The sequence below is a fragment of the Stigmatopora argus genome, chromosome 5, assembly GCF_051989625.1.
Source record: "Stigmatopora argus isolate UIUO_Sarg chromosome 5, RoL_Sarg_1.0, whole genome shotgun sequence".
Classification (NCBI taxonomy): Eukaryota; Metazoa; Chordata; class Actinopteri; order Syngnathiformes; family Syngnathidae; genus Stigmatopora; species Stigmatopora argus.
Genome location: NC_135391.1, coordinates 9,215,197 through 9,239,947, shown reverse-complemented (window position 1 = coordinate 9,239,947; position 24,751 = coordinate 9,215,197). Strand labels below are relative to the sequence as shown.

General features: G+C 43.6%; 1 protein-coding gene across 3 annotated transcripts in view; it reads left to right on the top strand.

Annotated features, from left to right (window-relative positions):
• The window catches only part of fam222aa (family with sequence similarity 222 member Aa), a 59,878-nt gene that overhangs the window by 14,272 nt on the left and 20,855 nt on the right, over positions 1 to 24,751 (top strand). For all 3 annotated transcript variants that reach the window (XR_013300251.1, XR_013300252.1, XM_077600449.1), the window contains exon 2: positions 13,293 to 13,435. Coding sequence is in view for 1 of the 3 variants with exons in the window: in XM_077600449.1 (XP_077456575.1) it covers positions 13,339 to 13,435 (97 nt within the window). In the remaining 2 variants the exon portion in view is untranslated. The remainder of the gene's footprint in view (positions 1 to 13,292; positions 13,436 to 24,751) is intronic.

Genomic DNA, 24,751 nt, shown 5'->3' with positions numbered 1-24,751 from the left:
TGTTATTTCCACCTGCTCCATGACTGCAATAAATTGCATGCTTTTATACTCTCCTTGAAGCCAGCATGGTCCATTTTGGACACTTGCTGTGTTCTCCAAACATGGTTTAATGTGGGCTTCGCTGTGGCTCTGTCTCTGTTGTGCACATTTACATCACATGAACAGGAGTGTACTATATGTTTGTAGGTTAAATACAAGCGTAGACGTCCCACTTTCACACACAAACCCCCAGCCCACATACACCGTCTCCCCGCACGTCTTCGTATGATCCCTAGCGAGCGGTCCTAGAGCCGTGTGCATGCCGCCGGCAGCCTCTCCCCTCCGCCCACCATCCGAGAAAGATTGCCTCGCACTCGTAGAGCCCCTCTGCGAGGAAGCATGGTTGCGACCCCTGACCCCCTCCTCTCGGAGAAAACACTCTTGACCTGCTGCCCCATTGTTTCCAGCGGGGATGGATGAGGAGCCGCCGCCTCTGCCGCCGCAATCCTTCACTCAATAGCCGCTCCATCTGTTGACTGCGTGACTCCGGGTTACAAGCAGGGATTTTGCGCCGTCTGTGCAAGGGTATGAAAGGGGCTATGTCAGGGGGCTTCCTGAAAGGGGTTTTAACACTGCATTTGCAGGGTGTCACCATGCGCGCTCTCTCAACCCTCCTCCACCCGCCAGTCATCGCTGTGAACACAACTGGCTGGGTGTGTGCGGGATGAGAGGCCTTCATTGTGCCTGTTCACAGGCCCCTAGGCAACAGGGTCACCTTGTCCCTAAACACATGGTGCCCTCACTGGGATGTGTAACGCTGTTTATCCGAATGTGTACGTGAAGGGGAGTGGCAAAGGTTTTGTGTGTAAGAATGCATCATCAGAAAGAGAGCAAAGGCCTTGACTGTGAAGACATTTATCTCAAATCTCTGCCTTTCACATCAAGGGCTTTGCGTTGGGCATTCACAGATCCTCGCAGGCAAGAAACGCTGTCGCTGGCTCTTTTGGGTGACGCTCTGAAGGCTCTCGGTTCTAGCTTCAAAGCCGGTGACATCCTTTGGTGGTCGTCCTGTGCTGTAAATTTGTTTGTATGATACAGTTTGCTTGCAGAAAATTTAGTCTAATTGATTGACATTAAACGGCTGTGTTTAGCGACAAAAGTTAATATATTCTCTTCAGTCTTTGCAGTATTAGAACCTCATAGCAATTTTCAAAGGTAAGGTAGAAACACTTGTTTGTGATTAATTGCACTTCAATAGTTGATGTTCTTTTATACTCCTTACTTATAATTAATGATGTCCCCATCTTATACTCAGAATCAGTATTGCTCCCAATTTGTCTGTTTTTGGAGTATTGGATTTGGTCGGAAGATATATTATACCTTCGAGAAATGAGAGTAGTTAAAGCTTAGTTTTCTTGCATAATACGTCAAAGCAGAAGTGTGAAGTTTGAGAGTTGCGTTTATCAGGACTCGTGTACTTTTACCACTGAATTAAAAAAATATAATAATTCCGTAATTAATGTTGATGCTGCAGTCTCCCAGACAGTTGTGCTGAAGTCCACTGTCTGACTGCGTGTGGGAGTTTTTATTTGGCGGCATTGGAAAGCCCTGCTTTGTACTAAATCAAATTTCCACCAAACAAAAGAAAACCTCATGCGTGGGTTGCATTTCGTGCCACAATTCAAGTCAACAATTTCATCTAATTATCTTGTTTGCGTTTTCTAGGCTTTTGCAATCCTTTCCTCCTTTTTATTTTGTGCGTTAGGCAGTGAAAAACAACAAGTGGTATTTAGTTTCTGTCTAATAGGGTGGTCCTGCCTCTTTTTTTGCTCTGAAGAAGCTCAACCAAATACCCTCATCTCCTGTTTCCTGTTCTTTGGTGCCACAGGCAGCCACCGTGTCGCCACAGGTGCCGTATCCCCCTCCCGGCTGTCACAGCATTTGCCCGCCATACCTTTCTTCCACTCAGACGATGAAACTGCTCTGGTTATGTCTTTTTGCACTTGCGCTTCAGGTCCCCCTTTTCTCCTCGAGCAGACAGAAAAAGACAAAGCGAACTCTGGTATCAGCCGGAGATAAGTGGGTTGGTTCAGGTGTGGAGCATCTCACCAGAGGAGACAGTGTTGAAGGAACAGAGTGGATGCAGAGGGAGGCTGTTTGAGGAGTGGAAGGAGTGGAGGCAGAAAACTGCAGTGGCAGCGGAATGAATAAATTGAAAACTTCTCTCATTGTAAATTGTCTATCGCCGGTGACAAACGATCTGATAGGCGAGAGGCCCCGGCTTTCCGATGCATCCGTCCCAATAGAGCTGTGAATAACGGGTCTATCTCCTCACTGCTTAGCACTGGCCCCTCACTTAATAATTCATGCAGTGTGAAATATTTTCCCCGCTACAGATACGCCAAAGCGCTGCCGCCAGCAGGCGGGGGCGGTGCGGAGGGTGTCCCTGCGGTGCTAATTTGGGGGTTGGTGACGTGCGGAGATTTCTAAGGGCACTTTAGAGGCGATGCCACATTTGCCCTCATGTACGTGTTGTCTTTATTGGAATGCACAATGGAAGATGACATTCAATTCGTGGCTAATCTGCTTACAACTGAGAGGAGAAATACACATTCCCATTTAAGGCTCAAAGTGCTTGGATACCTGCTAACTTTACAAAAAGTTTTTGGAGGGCTGCAACTGCCGCAACTTCTGATTTTTTTTGTATCAGGTGCCAGCATTACTCACCTGTTCGTTGCTTTCGTGTACAGTGCTAAGGCGAATATCCCTTGCCTTTCCTGTACAAACTGGCTATTTTCTTGTTCACATTTAGAGCCTGATACCAATTATGCAAACTATTAAAAATTTAAACAGGACAGTCTTTTATAATTTAATCCTAAAGTAATAGATTCTATTAAAAATGCATGAGAAGAGCTTTATAGATGGAGAAGGAATTTGTGTCTATCAGAGAATCTCCCGTCAAGGATGCAAGCAGAATGAGCAAGTGGGATTGGTGGCGTTTCCTCATTATTCTAATAGGATGTGATTAGCATAAAGCGGCTAACGGGCTGGTGCGATCATGAGCGAGAAAAGGCTCATGTATCAGGGCTCCTCAGAGGGAGAGCCAGTCAAATGAAATGGGTTTCATACTGTATTCCTTTCGCCTTTTACCATCCGCGGATGAGATTGGAAGTGATGCGTAATGTGTTGGGGTCCTTTCACATTTTCTCTTCTTTGATTGGCCGCTTTTGTTGTCGTTCCAAAAAGCACGCAGAGGTGTTCAAGTGTGAAAACTGCAAGTTGACACTTTTGCATCGTAATGGCTCATAGGCAACAGGAGTGTCACAGAGCTTTTTCATACTCTCACTGGGTTCTGATACCCCTCGTTAGTAATTTCGTGGACACTGAGAAAACAATGTGCACTGATGTCATTACTTCTGCCAAGCATGAAAGTGCCAGGTATTCTTTTAAGTAATCAGCATTTGTTGTTGACGTTGTTCTTTTTAAGTAGGATTTACATATAAATGAAAAAACATGAAATCCCGTAGAGGGGTGGCACTTGTTCTTGTTATATGTGAAAATCTGGAAAGCCGATATTAGAGGAATGCAATTTTTGCGGCAATGTGTCAGCGCAGTGGACTCTGACGTTTCCCGAAAATGGACTACCTCGTCACCTCGCTTGAGGTCTGGAACTTTATCAGGTTCCGTTATGTCTGAACGCTGACCTGCGTAATTTCTGGCTCATGGCTCTGTGTCTGAAAACCAGAACCTAGGTCGATTTCGGGTCACACGGTAATCTTGCAGTTCTTGTCTGAAAGCGACTTGAGTGAGATTTCTGTCATTTGCATTTGTATCACTTTGATTGTCTTGTTCTTGTCAGAGCGTGCACTGCTGATTGCAAAAACAGCCCCTGCGCTGCAATTTAGGCAGACAAAACCGCGGTTAAACCTTGGCAGAGTTCTGCGCTATTGTCGTTGTCATTGTTCCGATTGAAAGTTTTCCGTCATTTTCTGGCAGTAGTGCTTGCTAAACAGTTTTTCTCGCATCGCAGCTTCAAAGGAGGACAGATTGCAAAAGAACGCCTCTCGGTTGCCGTTGTCATTTGCTTCAGTAATTAAAGAGCTGCAGTCATTCAGATAGCAAACAGCCTCGGAAGAAAAGTGCTTATTGATGCTATGTGAGAAGTGGGTTGCCAAAGCCAGTAAAAAGTGGAACCCTCGCGAAGATTATATGGATTTTAGGCCTGCCTCTGAGGTGAAATTCTTGCCTTTTTGATGTGATGTCTGCCTGTTGATGGAATAAATCCAATGGGTTTAATCGATCATCTCCGTGGAAAGGTCAAGAGGAGAGGCTGTGGTGTTTGAAGCGCTTATCCTGTGGAAGAGCGCCAGAAATGTGACACCTCCTTATGAGTGGGTGGTGGCGGGCAGATTAGCGACGGACAGGGTGGCCCAGGGGAATGATTTAGGGGGATGCGGTGCTAAATACTGTACTCTGTGTTTGTCAGGGAGAGAAGGGGGTGGAAGCGAACCTTCTCAACCCTTTGGTAGATTTAAAAAAATGGAGCTCAACTACCTTCAAAGATTTGAAAGGCAGCAAACGGAAAGCAGGTTTATTGCTGTTAACCTCCTGTCCGCACTTATCCATTAATTTTGCCTGAATCTACCGTTGGGTTTCATCCTACTGCAGTCTAATCTAATCTAAAGTGGGTGGCTGTGGGCAGCATCTGTGCTCCCAGTTGAAATAAGGCTTTCTCGAAGCTAATCCTCTATCCAGGGATCACTCAGCAGGGTAAAGACAATTACCAGCCTGCTTTCTCATGCTAATGGCATCTCTAACCAGATCTTAGAGACTCAAGGGGAGAAATGGATGGAGGAGCAGGGACAATGGGGTAAAAAGATGACCCAAGGAAAATGGGGGTTTAGATTAACGGTTAATTATTGATAGGGACCAAGTCGAAAAGCCTGGGGTCAGGATTTTGAGAGCATTTTCTGGAATAGGGTTAAAGATGATCAAGTTACTTACTGTGTGTGTGCACGTGCGGTTTTGGTTAGGAAGTTGCTGAGACAGAACTCCTATCGTATCAGCAGCTGTGTGCCAAGTAGTCTGCCTTCCTCTTTTTATTATCACCTGCCTCCAGCAAGGTGTCTGGAGTGGTTTTAAACTGCATTAATATGCAGGAATTTATAGATTGCCTCCCTTGGCATTTTTGCAGGGAGGCATAGCAAGTATTCTAGTCTCCATCTGCACTAATTACCGGGTCTTGGCAGTGTTACCTGTCTCTTGTGAAGGACAAATTCAGGGACTGATGCTGGAGCACGTAGCGCTGAAAGAACTCATCTGACTTGAAGTGTGCAGGGAGAGGGATGTCTCTAAGGCATTTTTTTTTCTTATTCCTGATATGTTTGATGTGTTTGGAAGCTCGACTACCATGAAAAATCTCTGCCGGAAACATCAATAAACTAAATGACTTTGACCAAGTTCCTTCATGTGGAGCTCAGAGAAACGTTAACAGGCTTTGCACCTGATCTCGGTGACAGTTGCATGCTCACTCCAACTCAAATATATCAGGTTTCATCTTCTGTGTATCCTACTTGAAACTTCAAATGAGCGTCTCTGGCAATGTCTGATCATTTTAAGTCATGGCAGCACAAGAGTAATGCTCAATGCCAGCTGCTTTCTCCTTGAAGTGGAATCCGAAACGGAACACGAGTCCAAATACATGACAACAAATGGATCAAGAATCCATGAGTGGGCGCGTGTGCTGCTGTCTCCCCGATGACCTTTTCTTCTGCCTGTGGCTGGTCAAATTGTCTGATAACACGCAGCCCTTATCAGGTTGCCATTGTCAAGTGAACCTACCATATTTGAGATCATTATAACCTGACCCTTTCAGTGACGCCAAGCCATTGCCTGGAAAAACAAGCGATCAATGTTTTAAATCATTGCACTTCGGGGGACGGACTTGCTTTCTATAGGTTCCATGTTTCCACTTCAGTTTGGAATAGTGGCTCTTTGTGTGTTTATGGATGGTCATCCTTTTTCATCAACAGTTTTTACTCATTGGCTGCTCCTGGTGGCGACAGTCTATTTAAAGTGCGAGGGCTTCCCGTTAAAAGGAGTTGGACTTCCTATCACCTTCAATGGAATTGAATTAGTAAATATTATGCATTTTGTTGCACCATGTCCGCTCACATTTAGTTAAGGCTGTTTAGCTTGTTTAGAGTGGATTTGGTTACGAAAAAAGTTTCTTGGTTGAACATGTGTTGTTGATATGTAAAAGTATAACATACAGTAATCACAGTAAATGCAAGGTTAAGGAATTGCGGTTACTTGTGTTGTTTGAATATGTATTATGACTATTTCAGCACTGTCATTTCATGTACATGTCACAGACCATTTTGTCCCTTTTGATGTCATTCTATTTGCGTTTCTGGGCTTGGGAACGCGAGCCCTTATTACTCTTTAACCGCTGTCTTTGTTGAAATCTACTTCCTACTTGGTAGAGCAAAAAGAAGGTCCACAAATCTGGCCTTGTGTCTTAGATAGTGATTACCAGCTGCATCCTCCCTCTTGATCTTAGATCTCATTTTGTCTGATCTAGTCTATCTTGGACAGCTGGACGGCACCCACTCGCAAGTAAAAGGCTGCCAAATTGAATCCCCGCTCCCTTGCTCGCATTATGGATGAACAGTTGTGTCATCCTCAGTTGTTTTGTCTATTCAGCAGAGCAAAAACGCCTTTGTTACACTTCAAATATATCAACTGGGTTCACTGTCAACATTTCACCGGTGTGCAATTTGATTGCCTCCTGGGCTTGGCGGCGCACTAATGTTATGCATGACTGAGTATTGGATCTGTGACACCCTCCAGTGAAAGGACCATGGGAATTGGGGTCACCTTAGGCACGGCAGAGAGCAATGTGTGGAGTCAGGCTTCAAGCAGCCGAGGCAAGGAATCACACTCTTTGAATTTAATTATATATCATTGATTTATTGAGCAGCATTTAATAAGCATGAATTTTGAGGCAGGGCCATTCTGATGGAAGGTTTTCCTTTTCTTTTTATGCATTCCACTCGCCCGCTCGTACCGTTTCATCATAAACTGACATAAGCCTTTCTTTGAAGTTCTTGAGCCAAACAGAGAAATGACAGCACAACAAACAATGAACAAAACACAGAAAGACAATGGAAAGTGTTTGAATATTCAAGCAAGCTGTAGGATGATGGGTGAAGGGGGAGGAAAAAAGATCCCTTGTTTTATTGTTGCCGTGTTAAGCTGTGAATGGGCCTGTCTGGAACAATAAAAGATTGTGCCACATTGGAATAAGACATTTTCGCGATAGCCACAATGCTTTATAAATGGTGTGTAATTCAGGTTTATGGAGAAAATATAAATCCAAGTAGGAGAGCCAAGAAAGTGCTGCTCATTTTTCACAGCCGTTATGGATTTCCATGTATGCAGAACATTAACATTCAGAAAAGCAGCATGGTGGCTCTGAAGAAGACTGCACCTGTGATCACCAGTTTAGCGTGAGTGGCTGCTCTGCTCAACTTTCGCTAGGCGTGCACGTGGAAGTGCGGTTAGATGACAGGCAACGTCACTGCAAAACAATACGACCAACTCATAAGACTTTCCCCTGCGGTTTTACTTGACAACTTTAAGCCACACACGCCTTGCTCAAAGTCTTCGGCTGGTATCAGCAGGAGCACAAGAGACTCTCTCATGTTCTAAAAGCACTTTTGCTTGCACCATGGAGAAGCTAGTACTTTCCCAGCAGGGGCCCAAACACCGTGCAGTCATTATTGCAAAAGATATATCCCTTTTTAAAAGGTAGACATTGTGTTCTTCCTTTCTTTAACATTCATCTTTAACATTACAAATTATGCATTCCTTCTCAGTTAGCTCTCCTAACATGTTATGTCACTGTAGGGATTCTAAATAAACTTTTGAGAAAATGATATTTTATATATGCCTTTTTAGCACATAAAGCGATCTTTATTTAGGGTCAAACTCTGCCGCAAACGCGAGAAGAAAATGCCTTACAGCTTTACTTGAGGTGTCAATGATGTAACGGCATCACATTTAATGAGTCCTGGTAGTGTTGCAATGTAAACAATGTTAGAATATGTATTCATTTTAGTTTGTGTTTATCGAGTGGATTCTTTAAAATCTGGCTTTATATTCATTATGCACTAGGATAAATATGACATAGTGCCCATGTTTTTTTATATTTCTGTTGGAACCCTGAGGCTGTTGTTCATGTTGATCGGAGTCTAGTAATCATTTAACAATAAGTGTCCAACGTTTAAATACGTAATGTTTTGTCTCAGAAAATGTGTTATTTATAAAAATCCACCATCCAGGACATTGCAAAAACAAGTGTTTCTTTTGCCTTTAATGTTCTCCACGGCTTCAGCATAGTGAATCTATTTGCCTTTTGCGTCTTCCATTTAGCCCGAATGAAATCAAAGATGCAGCGCTTGGCTGTGCAGTCAATTAGTCTTCATTGCGATTACAGGGTTGACATTAGTCTAGACAGGCGTATTTTGATCAGAGATGACAGGCGGCTCGCTGCTATTGGACTGCCAGACATTCCTCACCCTTTACGCTGTGGATGAAGCTATCGAAGCTGACTGGTATACGGAGGCCTCGCAGCTGAGCGTCTGTGCCAAGATGCCCTTCATCCGCTCTTATAAATATGTCGGCACGGAATACGAGGCGACGTAAGCCTCAATAACAGCAACACATGGCCTCGTATGCGTAAAGCCGGGCTGTCGGTATGGTATTCCGCCACTGTATATCATGGCAATGATGCCTAAACGGCTGGCTTTTACACACAATGGCCTTTTGTTGTGCGGGTTATTTATTGTGCTGCTGTGAAGCTGCGCAGAGGGCTAGTGGGTGAGTGCATCCAGGGGCTCGTATTGTGAGAGAATCAGTGGCTTGTGTTTGTGGAGCTGGGAGGCTTGGCTAACAATGCCCTTTTTTAATGTCCCACAGTGCGTGCAAATGTCCCCTCACTGTGTTGTTTGTTTGTTTGTTTGCTCACTTTCAATGGGGTCATCGAGCAAAACCGAGTCCAAATGGACGAGCTCTCTCGCATATGTGCATTTGGAATGTACAGCACATTATTTTGCGCGGATGTGTGGAGGAAAGTGGCGAGCGGAAGGCTTTTACAGCCCGTCTCTGCTAATGGAACCTTTCTCCCTCTCGCTCTGTATTCGTGTGACGGCGCGGTGACGGACAAGGGAGGCGGGTGAGGGATTACGGGGTTAGTGCAGTTCCTTGTTAAAGAAAAGGAAAGGGTTAGAGTGTGTCGATTGGATTAACTTGTTTGGGCTTATTAAGAGAAGAGACACAGCAGCTTGTTAAAAGCACGGCATGGGGTGTCCCACAGTGAGCCAGCAGGGTCACCATTCAATTAGGCTCAAGCCGCACCCACCCAATTCATTCTGGTGGAGCTTTGCCAGGCTGATGGTCCACGAGTGGTCCCATTCTGAGAAGGTGGAGGGTTTTTTTTGGAAAGATTTAAACACTTCAATGGGGAGCGCTAAGAATGGCAAGGAATTTTGAGTATTTGCTGTAATGTTAGTTAAAAAAAAAAGGATTTACCATCGGTTTTCTATTGGATTTCCTGCAATCAAATTAAAAAAAGATCTACTTTCAGAGGGTTCCCGCCACCACTTTGGTTTGCACTACAAAGTGCTGTTTTTGTTCTTTGCCCCCTCCACACAATCTAGCCTGACATAACCATTACTTGTGGAGTACATTAGATTATTGGTCATCTATCCACTGCAATGATTATACACTCATGGACAACAATTTAAACACCAGAATCTTCAGTTTCTTAATCATTTTAAATGTCTACTGCTTGAGAAATATATCAATGACAAAAAAGGGTCCATAACAGTTTATTTTAAGAACTGCTATCTCATCACGTTGCATTGTATTTATTTATTTTTCTAATAAAAATCAAAATAATTTCACTTTTCCTATCAGTAGCTATCGCATACGACTGCTAAATTGATTCTTAATAGAATTCTCAGAATAAAGTCAGAACTCAAAACAACAGCATTATTGTGAAATGTCATTGACTTGTTTGCTGAGGCTTTCAATGAGCAACATTTGGGTGTGCCGCAACAGATTTTCCACTGCAATAAGGAGCAAAATGCAGTAAATTAGACACATTTTTCACTGTGATCCATGCACTAGCCCTATTACCAGCCTTCCACTTGAGCATGTCCATTTTAAAACGTACACACAAAAATAACCAGAGTTGTTTCACCCGGGCGGCCTGTTACACCCTCCACTTTGCAGGATGCTTATCTCGACAGACAGCTTTGGGTGCGCAGAGACGTCTCCTCTGATCTCCTCTGCCGTTTAAGAACCTTTTAACGAAGAAATAGCCCTTGGCCGAGCCCACTGGCTCTTGATTCCGGCTCATTCCCTCATCTCATGGGACAGATCCTTCCCGCCCCCATTGCCAACCCAGCAGCAGTGTTATCAGAACGATAGACATCCTGGCTTTGGAGATATGGCCACGCTGGCGTAATAGGAGAGCTGTGAGTGGATTTGATGAGCAAGTGAAGTGCTGGTGGTTTGAATGAGCCCACTTTCTCGCATTCTTCAACGTTTTCAAGGCGATTGATCCGAGCATGACGGGCTATTTTACAGCAGCTGCTATGATGGGTCAAAGCGTTTCGCCGGGAGCATCATTTCCTGACACTGATCGACATCTGCTAAGCAGCAGGATTCCTCAAAGAAAGAGATGAGGCAAAGAGACGGCAGCATGACAAACAAGCCTAAGACTTGCCCCGTCTGCCTCGCTGTGAAAGGCAATAATGGGAGAAAATTGGTGCTTCAAATTGAATTGAAAAGAGTGGCTCTTTTTCCGCAACGCATAATGCCTCCAAATACATTTGGGGAGCGGCAAATGGAGAAAAATGGAGCGCAGTTATGCGATTGTCTTTTATTTCACACTGTAAAAAAACCTGTGGAAAAAGCCAGCCCACCCCACCCTGATATTATCATCACCACCACCTTTTAGTTTCAATCTACAGCACATGGACCCATCCTCTCTTTTAACAAATGGTCTGTGAGGATGGGCTACTGGCGACATTCGGTAGCGAGGACCCAGAGAAATGGATTATGGGAAATGACAGTAATGAGCTCAAAGTGCCACTATGGTTGGACACTGTGTGCGACCTCTCTTTTTGCACAAGCACCTGGAGAGCAAAAGAGTGGTCTCTCTTTTCCATCAGCAGTGTGTGTGAAAGCAGACGGGAGGATTTTACACAGGATGTCAGTATTGTGTTTTAAAAAATGCTTTGCTACTCTATTTTTCCATAGATGGCAGCGTTGTGGATTATCATTCATTTGTTTGGTAATCATTATAATTTCTTGCTTTGTTAGTTAAATCATCACCGACCGTATAAAAGCAAAGTAACAGGCTGTGTAATGTTAATCTGGTGGCGAAATAAATAACAGGACACCTGTTTCAGACAAGCCCATGACAAATCATTTTTCAATAATATGGCTGACGCAGGCACCGACAGCCGAGATGAAATATTTGCTGCAGTTCTTTGTTTTAATATGAAAGGAGGTCGGCAAGATAGTGATTCATAGCGATGCATTTTGGACATGAGGTTCTGACAGACCTAATATCAAGGCCACAATTCTTTTTTACACACACAGCTCGACTCTGTGCGTGGACTTTACCAGCATTCTACAGTCAGAGTGCCTGTTCCCTGGAAACCAAACAATTTCCGTTGAGTGCGGGAATATCAATTCTTATCACATAAGAACACTTTGTGAACCGCGATGGTTTGACTTTAACTGTCCTCATCTGGTACATAATCCAACAAGAGGGGTCATAATCATTCACTATTGTGAAACTGCTTTGTCATGGTCCAGATAAATAATGTCCTCTATTTTGCAAGATTAGTGATTTTTTTTTTGTACGATGGTGCAGTACCTATCGACTACACTCTTGGCAATTTCAAAATATTTGATGTTCATCGCTGTCAGTGGCAGGGAATGAGTTAATTAATCAGTGGCTCGAGACTTAACAGTTGCAAATGGAGGAAATAACTTTCTATTTCACTTCCCATATAAATTCCACTTAATTCCGTATAGCAAATATTTGTCTTGTTGTGATTTTTTCCCCAGTGGAAACTAACAGCCACTGCCTCACTTTTTTCCGGTGTGAAAGTGGTTGTAGGGGGAAAAGAAAGAGCATCGTATAGATTTATAGCCTGGAGAGAGATTGATTAGTGCCGTCACCAGCCGTGATGTACGGTTGGCAGTCTCCCCCACCCTCCATTGAAATTGCTCATAAACACAAACACCAGCGCACTGTACAGAATAGGGCTCTTCATACATGCAGACACCAGTCGTCCCCCAAGGCCCTCCTTGACAGCCCCCCAGGGCTACTGCATGCTTAGCAGTCAGGCTGCTGTTTTTTTTTCCACGCCTGTCCATAGATAACGCCATCAATCACCACGTGCACGCCACCCTGAGAGGAATGTGCTAAAGTGCTGCTACTTGTGTGTTTGTTGTGAGCAGGGTTTCATAGGCAGGAGATATGCTTGGCTAGCTGTGTGGAGCAACACTGTGCACCGAGCCGGGGGGTCAGCTGAGCAACCCTCGGCGCAGGTGTGTGTTTATCAGTCAACGCATGCAGCTCCGAAGCCTCCAAATGTAGGCGAGCTTTAACTAAGGCACACTGGGTGCGCAATGGACACTCATTTAGTCACCAGATGACCGAACATGAGTCATACGTCAGGTTTTTACAGAACTGTTTGGAATGTAATTCTCTTGTCCTGTGACTGGCGCAATCTGAAGCACCTGGAGTTGTACCTGAACGCAACACACCTGTTCATCTGCCAGTGCTTGTTCCATTGGGAGTAACTACAACAGAGCATTGTTAAAATTGAAAATGGCTTTTTTTCCTCAACGTCCGAGATCTTGCAAGCAAAACAATAAATATGAGGTCATTAAAAGCTGGATTTTTTTTAAAACTAAATGTTCAGTGGATTAATGTCAATATTTGGGAAACAAAAGATTTAAATGCACCTTATTTGAAAGATATTGTATATCATTGATTGTCTTGTTCTGACAAACAATGTATCTTAGAATCACTTATGATTCCATTGCTCTTATTTAGAACAGTTTATTCTTGTGACGAATATGCTGAAAATGTTCTCCCTCAGTAAATGCCACAAAGTGGTCTACTTTTTGGCGTTGTGTTAATAGCCATCCTACCAAACACAAGGCTTGACCCCAAATCCGGTCGCTGATTTCACTGACTCAGTATGTTTTTTGCGCTCTAGGTTGGCCGCAAAACTCCCCCGGCTGTCGTACTGTGCCCACCTCGCCATGCTGGCCTGTCTGCAGAGGAGGCAGAACCCTCCACCACAGCACCCGGTGTGTGCCAGCAAGAGCCTGGAGCCACCGCAAGCCCTGGGACGCAAATGTAAGTTCACAAAAACTTTGCAGGCGCCTCGGCCCAGGAATTGACCGTGAGTGCGTACGTTGTGTCCACATAACCCCCCGTTAATCAGTCAAGGCCACCAATGGAAAGAGACTGCTAACCCTGACAGTAAATCAGTGAGCATAAAACAGACTTTCTGGTTTCTGCTGTTTGTGTCGCCACGATGCCTCGCTTCTCTGAGGAATTCCAAACATTTGGACGGGTAAAGGTGCACTTTAAAGCCCAGATTGCCGTGTTGTTTGGCCCGTCTTTGCGAGTGGAGGTGCTTAACTGTGCTGATTGTGCCATCGTGTCAACAGGGCTGTGCAGACACTGTTTTAACGCGCCTCATGGCCCCCAGTGACCCCGAGGGGTCTGTAAACATTTACAGTGTCTGGTTGGGGGCGCCTGTAAAGCATGACAGCTGCTGTGTTGGCTCTCCCGGCACCACCCTCTGTCCACTCGCAAAACGGTGCAGAGGGACAAAGATGAGTTGTTGCTGAGTCGCTTAACTAGTTGAGACCAGTTTGCAGCTGCAGCAAGCAGATAGCGCGAGGATCTTAATTTGAGTCTGGGCCTTTGATATCCCTTTTAACTCTCTGTTGATTCGTGCCTCCGTAATGACAACTTTGAAGTGTTTTTTGTGTTTGCGAGGCAGTCGTAAAAAACATCCCGGGTTGATTAAAAGACGAAAGACGCATCTGAGAAACAAGAGCTTGCATACTTATCTCTTCTGTGGTGGACAGTAGGGAAAGCCTTAAAACTTATCCATTACCTCCATGAGGTCCAGACAATTATTGACTTTTCATTGCAGGAAATGATTACAAGTAATGTATTTAAGATAAAGTACTTCACTGTGCTTACATGAACTATCGCTTTGTACAATTGGGATTTGACAAATCTATGTTTATCAGATTAACAAAAAGTCTTCATCTATTTACCACTTCTATTTGAGGTCAGTTGGGATGGGAAGTAGTCAAACCAAGCCAAGTGACTGCCAGTGATAGCAGTTAACAGACACTATTCTCAACCCCACAGTTCTGAGATGGTGTGTAATTGGATGACGGCCAAAATCAACTGGGTGTAAAATTCATGTATGCATTACAAGTACAATAAAATTGAGGGATCTTTAACAAACGTGCTTCTTGAGGTGGAGAAGTAAATCGGAATTACAAAATGGGAAAGAGGTCCTGAAAAATGTCACTTTTATCCATTTCTTTCTAATTCGGTAGGATTCATTTAGTGAGGCTACTCCGACTCAAGTTGAACGAGTAAAAGAAAATTTCCTCCACTTCTCCTCATGCCTTTTCCTCTTTCCACCTGCATTAAGACATGTTATTTCAATTATAACCAACTGAAGTAAGATTAGATAATGTGGAAGTGCAATATATGAATGTTGCTCAGAAGAAGGTGCACTAGGGTTGGTTTAGATCTTAGACATGGGCCACATTGAGCCGGTTCTTGTCTTGTTTGGCTCCTATTTTGTGCCGGCATCTGTTAGATCTCGTTGGGAGGTACCCATACCAAAATTCACCCCACACAAAGACTCTGTGAGTGTGCATACAGGAAAAGGATTAGTACCTGGCAATGAAACAGGCGAAATGTGTCATTTTCCCCTTCTGTCCTTTGACTGTAATGTGCGGCAGTTTGCGAGCGCGTAAAAATGAGAGGGCCAGAACGGGAGGGTAAATAGGTTTTTGCAAAAAAAACAACAACAAAAAAAACAAAACAAAATGCATGCAGATGCCGAGTGACTGCTCAGTTCATTGATGCGACTCCCATTAAAAATCCCTCATACCCTCAATAAAAAAGGACTTAACAGGCTCTGCCATCAGCTGGAAGCGTTCAGATCGGCTCGCCAGACAATCAATTTCCCCCAAGCGCGCCGAGCTTAGCAGGAGAAATGGGAGGCGGAGAGTAGGATGTTTCCATTATCACAGCCCGGGCTGGCGGGGGGGGCTGGGGGTAGAGCGGCGTGCAGGGCGGAGACAGCGGGCGGCGAGATAGAGCCAGGAGTAGCCGGCTTTTCAGAAAGCCATTGACCGCCTGCCCTTAAAAATATCATATTGGATTAGCTTCATAGGGGCGGCCTTTTGATATTTTTTCTTCCTTTTGGCCATCGAATTAAAAGGCAGTGCAGAGCATTACTTGAATTATAAATCACAGGCACTTGCTTTCACTGCGTCCAAATTCCACGCATATGTGGCTGCACTCTCTCGCGCCAACCGCTGTCATTTTTAATTAAATCCTCCTTATGGGTGACATTTGTAGCCCTCATCCTCGCCTCCGCGTCTCTTCACCGCTGGCCTAGATGGAGACATGAAAGGCAGAGACGTCCGTGGAGCCAGTGCCTCTCATCATGTTGTGCCCCAGAGGGAGGTTGCCCAGACGAGAGAGAAAGAGGAAGCGAGGGAGAAATAGAGGGAGAGAGAGAGAGAGACCACGCAGGGGGAGAAGGGTGAATAGAAGCCAGTGACCCTGGACACCCTCCACCAGAGGCAACCCTCCCTAGCGTTACTCCTCCTTCATCACGACCCTCCGCTGTGGATCTGAAGGTCTGAGAGGGGCAGAGGGGGTGCAGGAGAGGGAAGGTCTCCACTTTGGTGATGAGTAACACTGACAGAGCTGAACACACACGCACTCCCACACAAACTACCACCTGCCCCCTCTCTGGTCCAGACAGCAATTACTCTGCCACATGTCAGCTGTAGAAAAAAAAAAGAACTGGTTCAGAATCTTACATGACAGTTGGATGGGGATCTGGCTATTTCCAAAAAATATTATCTTGTCAGCTTTTCCATTTGCTTGTTGAATTATCTGCTGATTTGTGGGCAAACCTAAATGTCCCTGCAGAGTTGGAAGGGAGAAAAAAAATGAGTGGCGCTAGCAGTTATCTAACCTTTTTGGGGATAATAGCTGTTTTAGCCGCGTGTGGGGGCAAATTGGATAGAAGAGTTTAATCTGAGTTAAATCCATTTAATCAACTGCTATAAAAGTCCCGATTTGTTTTTCTAAATGTGCCCTTAAAGCCGTGCACACAGCCGCTCTCTGGCACAGAGGGTGGATCGAGCACACATGCAGCAGTAACCTCCCGCGACATCCGCCGCGAGGCCCGGCGTGCCAATCAGCCCGGTGTAGATGAGACGTTCCCAGAAGGCCTGATATCAGCGGTTCATGCCGTGTCAGGCCAGGTTCAAACCTCCTCTAGATTGATGGATGGAGACGAAGGATCACATGGCCTTGGGACACAGCAGGGAGGATCACCTGGGGATCTTCCTAATAGCCCTGTTCCTCTGATGGCAAAGAAGCCAGAGATGGTAGACGCTTGCTTGGCTTTTAGCTAAATGGAGGGGGCAGGGAGGTGTACACGATGCGGCCCGTGCTTTTCTAATGGGATATGAGACACACATTGGGAAGATTATGAAACTGCACCTATTGTGTGGGGTGCAATGATGTCAGTCTTTCCAGTTGAATATTAATAGGTGATCTAAGTAGCAGCAGGAATAACAAGCCCTAGTCTGACTGGCTCGTAGGCTCAACACGGCTCTGCTGACTCTTTTCCACTGGCACTAATGCTAGTTTGTTTGATTTGAAGCGTGCCAAGGCAATACCACTTTGTTGACATTAGTCGTTCTAGCTTCTTATTGGTCGAGGAAATTTGTGTCCTTTTATGAATTAGGGATGCGCCAATTCTATGTTGATATTTTTTTCCCTATTACAATCTAATATTGTTTTTATCAATTAATCCCTCTTATTAACCACCTATCCTGTCAATGGTCACAGGGGTGCTGGAGCCTATCCCAGTTACCTACAGGTGGAGTACACTCTGAAATGGTTGTCACCCAATCACAGGGCACATATAGAAGAAAAAAAACAGCCATCCATTCACACACTTTTTTAGACCAGTAAAATAATGCGAAAAATAATACAACCAATAAATGAAAACTCACTATTTGTATTCTAGTGAGCTCTGCTAATACCTTCTCAGGAAATGCTCTTTAAAACTGGATCGCATCCAGTCTTGTGACCGAATCTGTCCAAAAATATCCAAACCATGCAAAAGTATTGGATCGAGAGCTTTCTAGTAATAATAGTAATAAAACACGCTACCATTAACATAACTTGTTAGGTCCCAGGCTGCACTTCATTCTACACATGCTGAAACGGCGTGTTTTCTTGCATCTTCCTGTCTCCTACTCAATTGAGGGAAGGTGGAACAATCTGCATCTACTTGACCTATTCCTACTGACTGATCTATGCCTTTTCTTTGTCCCATTTAGAATGCCACACGGTCCATATAGGCATTCTGATTATTCCAGCAAGTCATACACTATTTGTCATATGCACGTGTAGCCAATTTACTTCTCATACAATCTCATTGTGGGCAATCTTTGCTTTTGCATTGCAAAATCCATCGCAGTCCACCATTTTGAGCAGCCAAAGCCTCTCCTTGTTTCGGGTTATAAGCGTTGGCTCCACGCTGTTGGCACACGGAAGATCATTTCCGGCTCGCAGCGACCCGCCGAGCTTTGCCTTCGCCCTGCCCTCTCGCCTTCTGCTTTGTGCACGGGGGGTGAAGCATTCTGACTGCCATGGGAGATGAGCTCAAGGAAGAGAGGCTCTGCTGTAGCTGTGTTCACAGCAGGAACTGGATCGAAATCGAGCTTGCTAGTTCCAAAGCGAGCTGGCATTTGGGTGTCCCTGCAGGTGCAGGCATCAACACCCTCTGTCTTTGCCTGCCAGAGAGTGGGGGCAGGCTGGTGGGCATGGAGGGGACAAAGTGTCCCTAGTCCTTTGCTTTCGCACAGGAAACGATCTACTAAAGGTTGGAGCATTTTTAAATGGGGACGCCACCAGATGCGAAAGTCAGTCTGCGGCGGATGGCGTTTGTAAAATGCGCTCAATGGGTGCACAGTTCGTTTTCTGCTTTCAGAGAGACCTGTATGCAAATACGGATGAATTAAGCATGTGCAAATGTCATTTACCAAACTCAAGATGAATTTAAATGCCTGATTTCACATCTTTAAAGAGCTCATTTACGTGGCTGGTGTAAGGGGAGCTGTTGTGCAAAAGGCAGTAGAAACTGAGAGGCAATGGGGAGAATGGATTTTTCACACTAGTGGAACTTTTTGAAATGTCAGAATTAAAAATAACTGCAACATATTTACCAATGGCTTTTCCGGTCTCCGATCAAATGAATCATTTTGGGGTAAATTGCTATTTTTGGTCATTAAAATCAACAACAGCAAAAATAAATAAATTTGCCATCCACGTGTATGTCACATTTAGGGTCATGTAGGCCCCATGTTTGACCTTTATAGTTATATTAGAACATTTATATTATTAATCATCAATGAATTAAAATATGTATTCATTTACTGTAGGTTTTATGAATAGATCATTAATTAACTTTCTAATAAAATGTAATAAAAAAAACAGAAATACACCCTCGTTATGGCTCTCACTAACACAAAAGTTTTTTTATTGCTTAGTTGCCTGCTATTAATGACGATAGATGTGCAAGTCCTTTACATTGTTGAACTATGAATGTTAGTCTTTCAGTACCATTGACAGCGCTAAATGTCCATTCCATTTTGACTGGGAGGGGCGAATGAAAAATTCAAATGAATTTTAATGTTTAGCGCTGTAAATTGCATCAAATGGGTTCAGTGAGTGCACTATAAAGGAATTAGGAAAAATAAAAAATAAGAAGAATTTAAGTCAGGAGTAAACTTCTATCACGTTTTTGTAACGCACATTCCCTTGTCATACCAATCTGCCAAAATCTGAGAAGTAAGGGAGTAAGTGGCTTCAATTTGTTTTGGAAAAAAATCCAGAGAATTTTCAAGCCGTAAATATGCCGTGTCAGGGCACTGTGGCAGATATACTTAGAATTCAATTAAATAAATTAATCAACATCGGTGGTGTCAGTCGGAAACCTATGTAATATTTATTCCACATGATTATCATTATTTTAAAAGTCAGTACCATTGTCCATTGCTCGTTATTTTTTTAAATTTATTTTATAATTATCGACCCACACAATTATAGCATTCATCAGTACTGTTTTGTTAACCACGATATATAAAATTTAATCTAAAAACAAACACACAAACGGGTGTTTACAAGTACTATACCTGCTGCTTAATTAAAGGCACTCAGCAGCAGCAGCTCTGTTTTGTTGTTCAAGCTGCTGTCTTCATTTCCACTCCAGTAAATAACTCTGTGCATTTAACCTCGCAGCCTTGATTGAAACACACAGATGGTAAATATTGATCGATATGCTGTTGCAAGAGGTCTCGCTGTAAAGAGAGTCATTATGTGGGGAGAGCAGCCCAGCCGTGATGTGCCTAAAGAAAGGTAGATTTGGATATCTTTCCACAAATCTATTTCATTTATAGTGGATTTAACTATTATTCTTTAGCATTCCATCGGTGATGATTAGATTACTGTTGATGACAGTTTTCCTAATCAAAAGCAAATGTCTGGCTTTGATAATCCGTTTGCTTTCATAAACGACCCTGGAAATCTGAGAATATTTCAGAGTTGTTGGACATTTGAAAAAGTCAATAATTTCATCAAAAGGGTCCCTCTAAAAACATATTTACATTAACTGTCAGGAACCATATCTTGAAAGACATCTCAAATATTATTGTTTTTTGTTTTGCTGACTCTATGCGGCTGTATTTGTTCAACTGTTTGTAGCCCGCATTTCATGCAGAGAGTGTTCTCTCCTCTTCACCAATTTTAACCTGAATCCAAAATAGCAGCAATAAAGTGTCTGTAAAAGGTCAAAAACTTGCTCCTCTCCACTCCTCTGCTCTCTTTACCCCCCTGGCATGTGTACTGCAGTGGAGTGCCTTGTTGTCTATGCAGTGTTAAATATTAATTGGGAATCAGTGAACGACTTGTCTCTTAAATGATAGAACAGAAGGGCCCGGGCTTGCCTCAGGCAGCCTGCAGGCGCCTTTCTTCTTCCATTTACCTGCAGGCCTGTGCAGCAGCACTTTCTGGGCTCTGACAGGCCGGCCCAGCCGCCTCCAGGCCCCTCTCCCCCTCATAACTCACCCCCTCCCTGCCATACTCTTAGCCCCTTTGCCTTTTTTTTTTCTTGGCCCCACTTCCTTTTTTTTATTTTTGTACGCGCTTACAATGGCCATCTCTCGGGTCTTTTATTCCAGACCCGTGTGCGTGTTTGTGTTTTGGATGTAACTGCTCTTGGCAGTACACGGAGCCCTTTGAGAGAACAGTGTCAGAGCCGGGTATCTATTCCTGAAGAACGGATAGAGAGAAGCTACCATGAAAAACTTGCTGTCTTTCGCAGGCTCGGGCAGTTTAATATCACCTCATCCTTTACGTCGAGTGGGCACGCAGTTTGTCCTTGCCTTCCGATGTTCTCCGCCGCCCACTCTGTCACCTCATAGGTGAAGAATTAACCTTCAAAGCCTTGCTTCGACTTTGCCTGACCCTTTTGGATGAAAGGCCCCAGACAATTATTGTTTAAAATCGCATCACTCTGACCTGTTGCGAGCTCTTTATCAGTTCGCCGCAGCTCCCGCGGGGTTTATAGAGGTTATATTGAGAAGTGGCAGGGCTCAATGTTAAATGCGAACGCGGAAGGGAGGCGGCGAGGAGCCAGAGATGGAAAGGTCTGGAAATGAGGGGGCGGGCTCGACTCGGAGTTCACGGGCTCATGAGCGCAGGCCTAATCGCACAGGACAATATGGGACGGTACGCCAGTCGCAACGCGTAACCACCCTTGCTCGTGCTGACTCGGGGTATTTGCTGATAAAGCCTCTCCATTCGAGACCATTCAACGTGCACAATGAGGGTGGCCCAGGCGAGCCGGAAGGCAAAGCACATTTACAGTAAAGCAAGCCCTAATGATATTAAATAGAGTACTTTTTAGTGGATAACGTTATGACTCGTCCAGTAACTTTGCTGTTCTTGAACTGTAGAATATGGATGGAAAAGGGGTCTCAGTTTTTGCTATTATTGTTCTTCAGTTTTGGATTCAGGTGGACTTTTTTTAAACTCAAATACAGATTTGAACCTAGATCGCATAACTGTTAAGCACACTTCATTACTACTAGTTGCACCCTTAGCGATCATTATATGCTAGATAAATAACATTGTGCTGCACAATTGTCATTGTTTTAGGTTGGAAAGTTGTTTTTAACCCATTTTTGGTGATTTTTTTCTCTTTCCCATTGGCATTATACATTAGCAGAGTGTTTTCCCCATGTTTTTAACCGCGCTTAGCGTGTAAAGTTCAAGTCCTTTGTTTATTTGGAGCACGGGCGTCCCACAAAAGGCCCGACATGGGTCCCGCATTCCACAGTGGTTCAAAGAACTGGTGTTTTTAGTGGACGCTTGGCCTGACCATCACTAATTAACCCTTGCAGCTCGAACCCGGGGCCTTCCTTTGTCTCGCCCTCTTCCACACCTGCTGTGTGCTCATGAATTCTAACAATGATCACAAGATGCCAAAATATCCTCCCCTATTTGTCTTTTCACAAGCGATCTTGCTCATTGTCAGATTAGCGCCAATTCTTTGTTGTTGTTTTTTTAATTCCCAAGGGAGAGGCAGCAGGTCGTCTGCGCTGGTGTCAGTAGGGCAGGAATGCGGGACGAGCGCTTTCCCACGCTGTTAGCTTTCGTCTTCTGCAGGAGACACGAGGCCCTGGGCTGGCTCGCCTCTGCTAATGCAGCCGGAGTGTGGACAAATGGAAAGTGACACTTGTGTGTGTAGAATGGTATTTGTGGTGACGCTTTGACTACAGATAATAAAGTGTTCACCCTGGGGTGATTTCGCCCGCCGAGCACCCCAGATGAAACTCACTTACTCGGAGAGCGAGATGGAAAAGACAGAGGCGAAGGGGAGGGAGCCTTGGAGAGACGAGGGAAACAAAAAAGAGTAGATAGATAGAGGGAGTGAGGCAAGAGGGATGATATATATATATATATATATATATATATATTTATTTATATTATATATATTATATATATACATATATATATACATATATATATATATATATATATATATATATATACATACGTACATTATACATTATATATATATTATATATAGTATATATATGGAGAGAGGGAGCTGAGACGATCAAGAGACATAAGACAAAGAAGAATTTCCACTGTTTGTAATTACAAAGCTTCATGGGGTCAGAGAGAGCAACTCCATGGCGATGTCAACTGAGATTTCTCCCTCGTTGGTCCACCTGTTTTCCACCTCTAATCCGCTGGACTTTAATCTTGAGTGAACGTGTACTGTATTTAGCTTTTGAAGGTTATCAGCCATTCCGTAACAACGGGATGGGGGAGCCAGAGGAGTCGTTTACCAGCAATTTCCCTGAGACCTCATAAAAGGTTGCACTGAATAGAAGGTGCATGAGATTGCTACATCAACACAACTAGTTAATGTTCCTGGCTGATCTGTGTGGAGGATCCAAGATGCCAAAATTAAATGAAAAGGAATAAAAGATAAAATAAAATGAGTAGTACAAAAACAAGGGATGAGATTTTAAAAAATAAAAGGAAATTCATAATTGAATAAAAGTACAAATAAAAATGATTTATAATAAAAGAAATATGATTAAAATTTTAAAATGAATACAACAACAAATACAGATATTCAATTAAATATCCTGCGATTGGTTGGCTTCAAATTCAGGGTGTTCCTTGCCTGGTGCCCATAGTTGGCTGGGATTGGCTCCAGCACCCTACAATACACTTGTGAGAAGTAGTACAGAAAATGAATGAGCGAATGAAAATGATGTCATTCATTTTTACATTTTTTTTATTTTGAATCTCATTTCTATTTTTTGCGTTTGCAATATTTTTAGCTTCATATTTATTTGTATATTCCCTTTTTTAAAAAAAAATTGGCAGCTTTGGTCCCCAGTAGATCTGGTGGCATCTGGTTTGGAGAGAAATTTTAGAATGAAAATGTAAACATTGCTTTCACCTGTTTTTTGATGAGCTGAGAAGCTGATGGTGATTTCATCCATGGGGAAGGTGACTATGGGGATATTTTGAGGATTAAGGTCAGGTGTGTGAGACGAGTGTTTCATCCAAACATGAGCCCCAAAAAGGCTGCTTACACAAATGAATGCTACATTTTCAGAAACAAAGACAAGTTATATCTCTGTAGTGGGAGCATCTGTGTTGAATTTAATGTACTGCAACCCTGCAGTCGTTGGCGTGAATCAAATCAGCAAATTTGCAGTAAAATAGTGGCAGCTGTGGTTTCCAGGATAGTACTAAAATAAAGAAAACCGTGAAAAGTTCACTGTCAGGCGACTTTCAATGGTATTCTGAAGCTCAGTCGTCACTATGCTCGACTGCCAAGATGATGGAGTGGGTTCAAATCATGCTGGAAAGTGGAGAAGAATGAATAAAGGAGCGGAATGACGTCGCCACTGTGATCAAAAGGATCACTATCTAAAATAGAATATAGCCTCATATTGACGTCTGTTTAAAGGAGAGCCATAATTAGGAATCAGATTGGGATTTTTTTTTTCCTCCCAGTTTTGCCTGTACAGGAAAGAGTGCCTTTAATGAAATGTAATATTAGATTTGGATGATTTAGCCTGACCCCAACCCTCGTTAAATGTTGGGATTTAAACAGAAAAAAAATGATTGAATACTTTTTTCAATGTGCATTGTTCAAGTCATTTAAACATTGTCACTATCCTCTTTGCACTTGGTAACATGTCAGCATTGTTAAACAATGCTTATGCTTGACAGTTTGACCTTTTATTTTAAACAAAAATCAACTCCCGTATCGTCCACACATTGATGAATTTGCATGACACGCTTTTTATTCCACTTATTCTGTGCGTGGCTGAAATATTCCATCGATAATTCAGCCTCCTCAATTATAAATATTCCCAACTGAGTGCAGTGAGGTTAGGTGGAGACAATGCATTTGTTTGAAGATTATGATGACACAAGCAGCTGTGAATTCAGACAGCTCTATCCGCAGAGAAATCATTGCGGTTTGATTTTTATCTTTGCAATTATAGATAACAGAAGCCTGACAAATAATTGCTTTGATGGTTTTTTTTTTTTCTTCCTGCTTTGCCCAGAAAATCAACCTTGAGATGAACGCAGGGAGGGATGAGCGCTCCCAAAAATGGTTTTTCGGATATGTAGCGAGCAGCAGGGTTTCCTCACAAGCACTTGAATTGATTAGTACTTTTTCCGAAGGCATATTCAACTTGTCTTCACCGCTCCACTCCCACCCACTGCTAGCACCCCCCCATCCCCACACACCCCTTCCTCCTAAGAGGGCGCTCC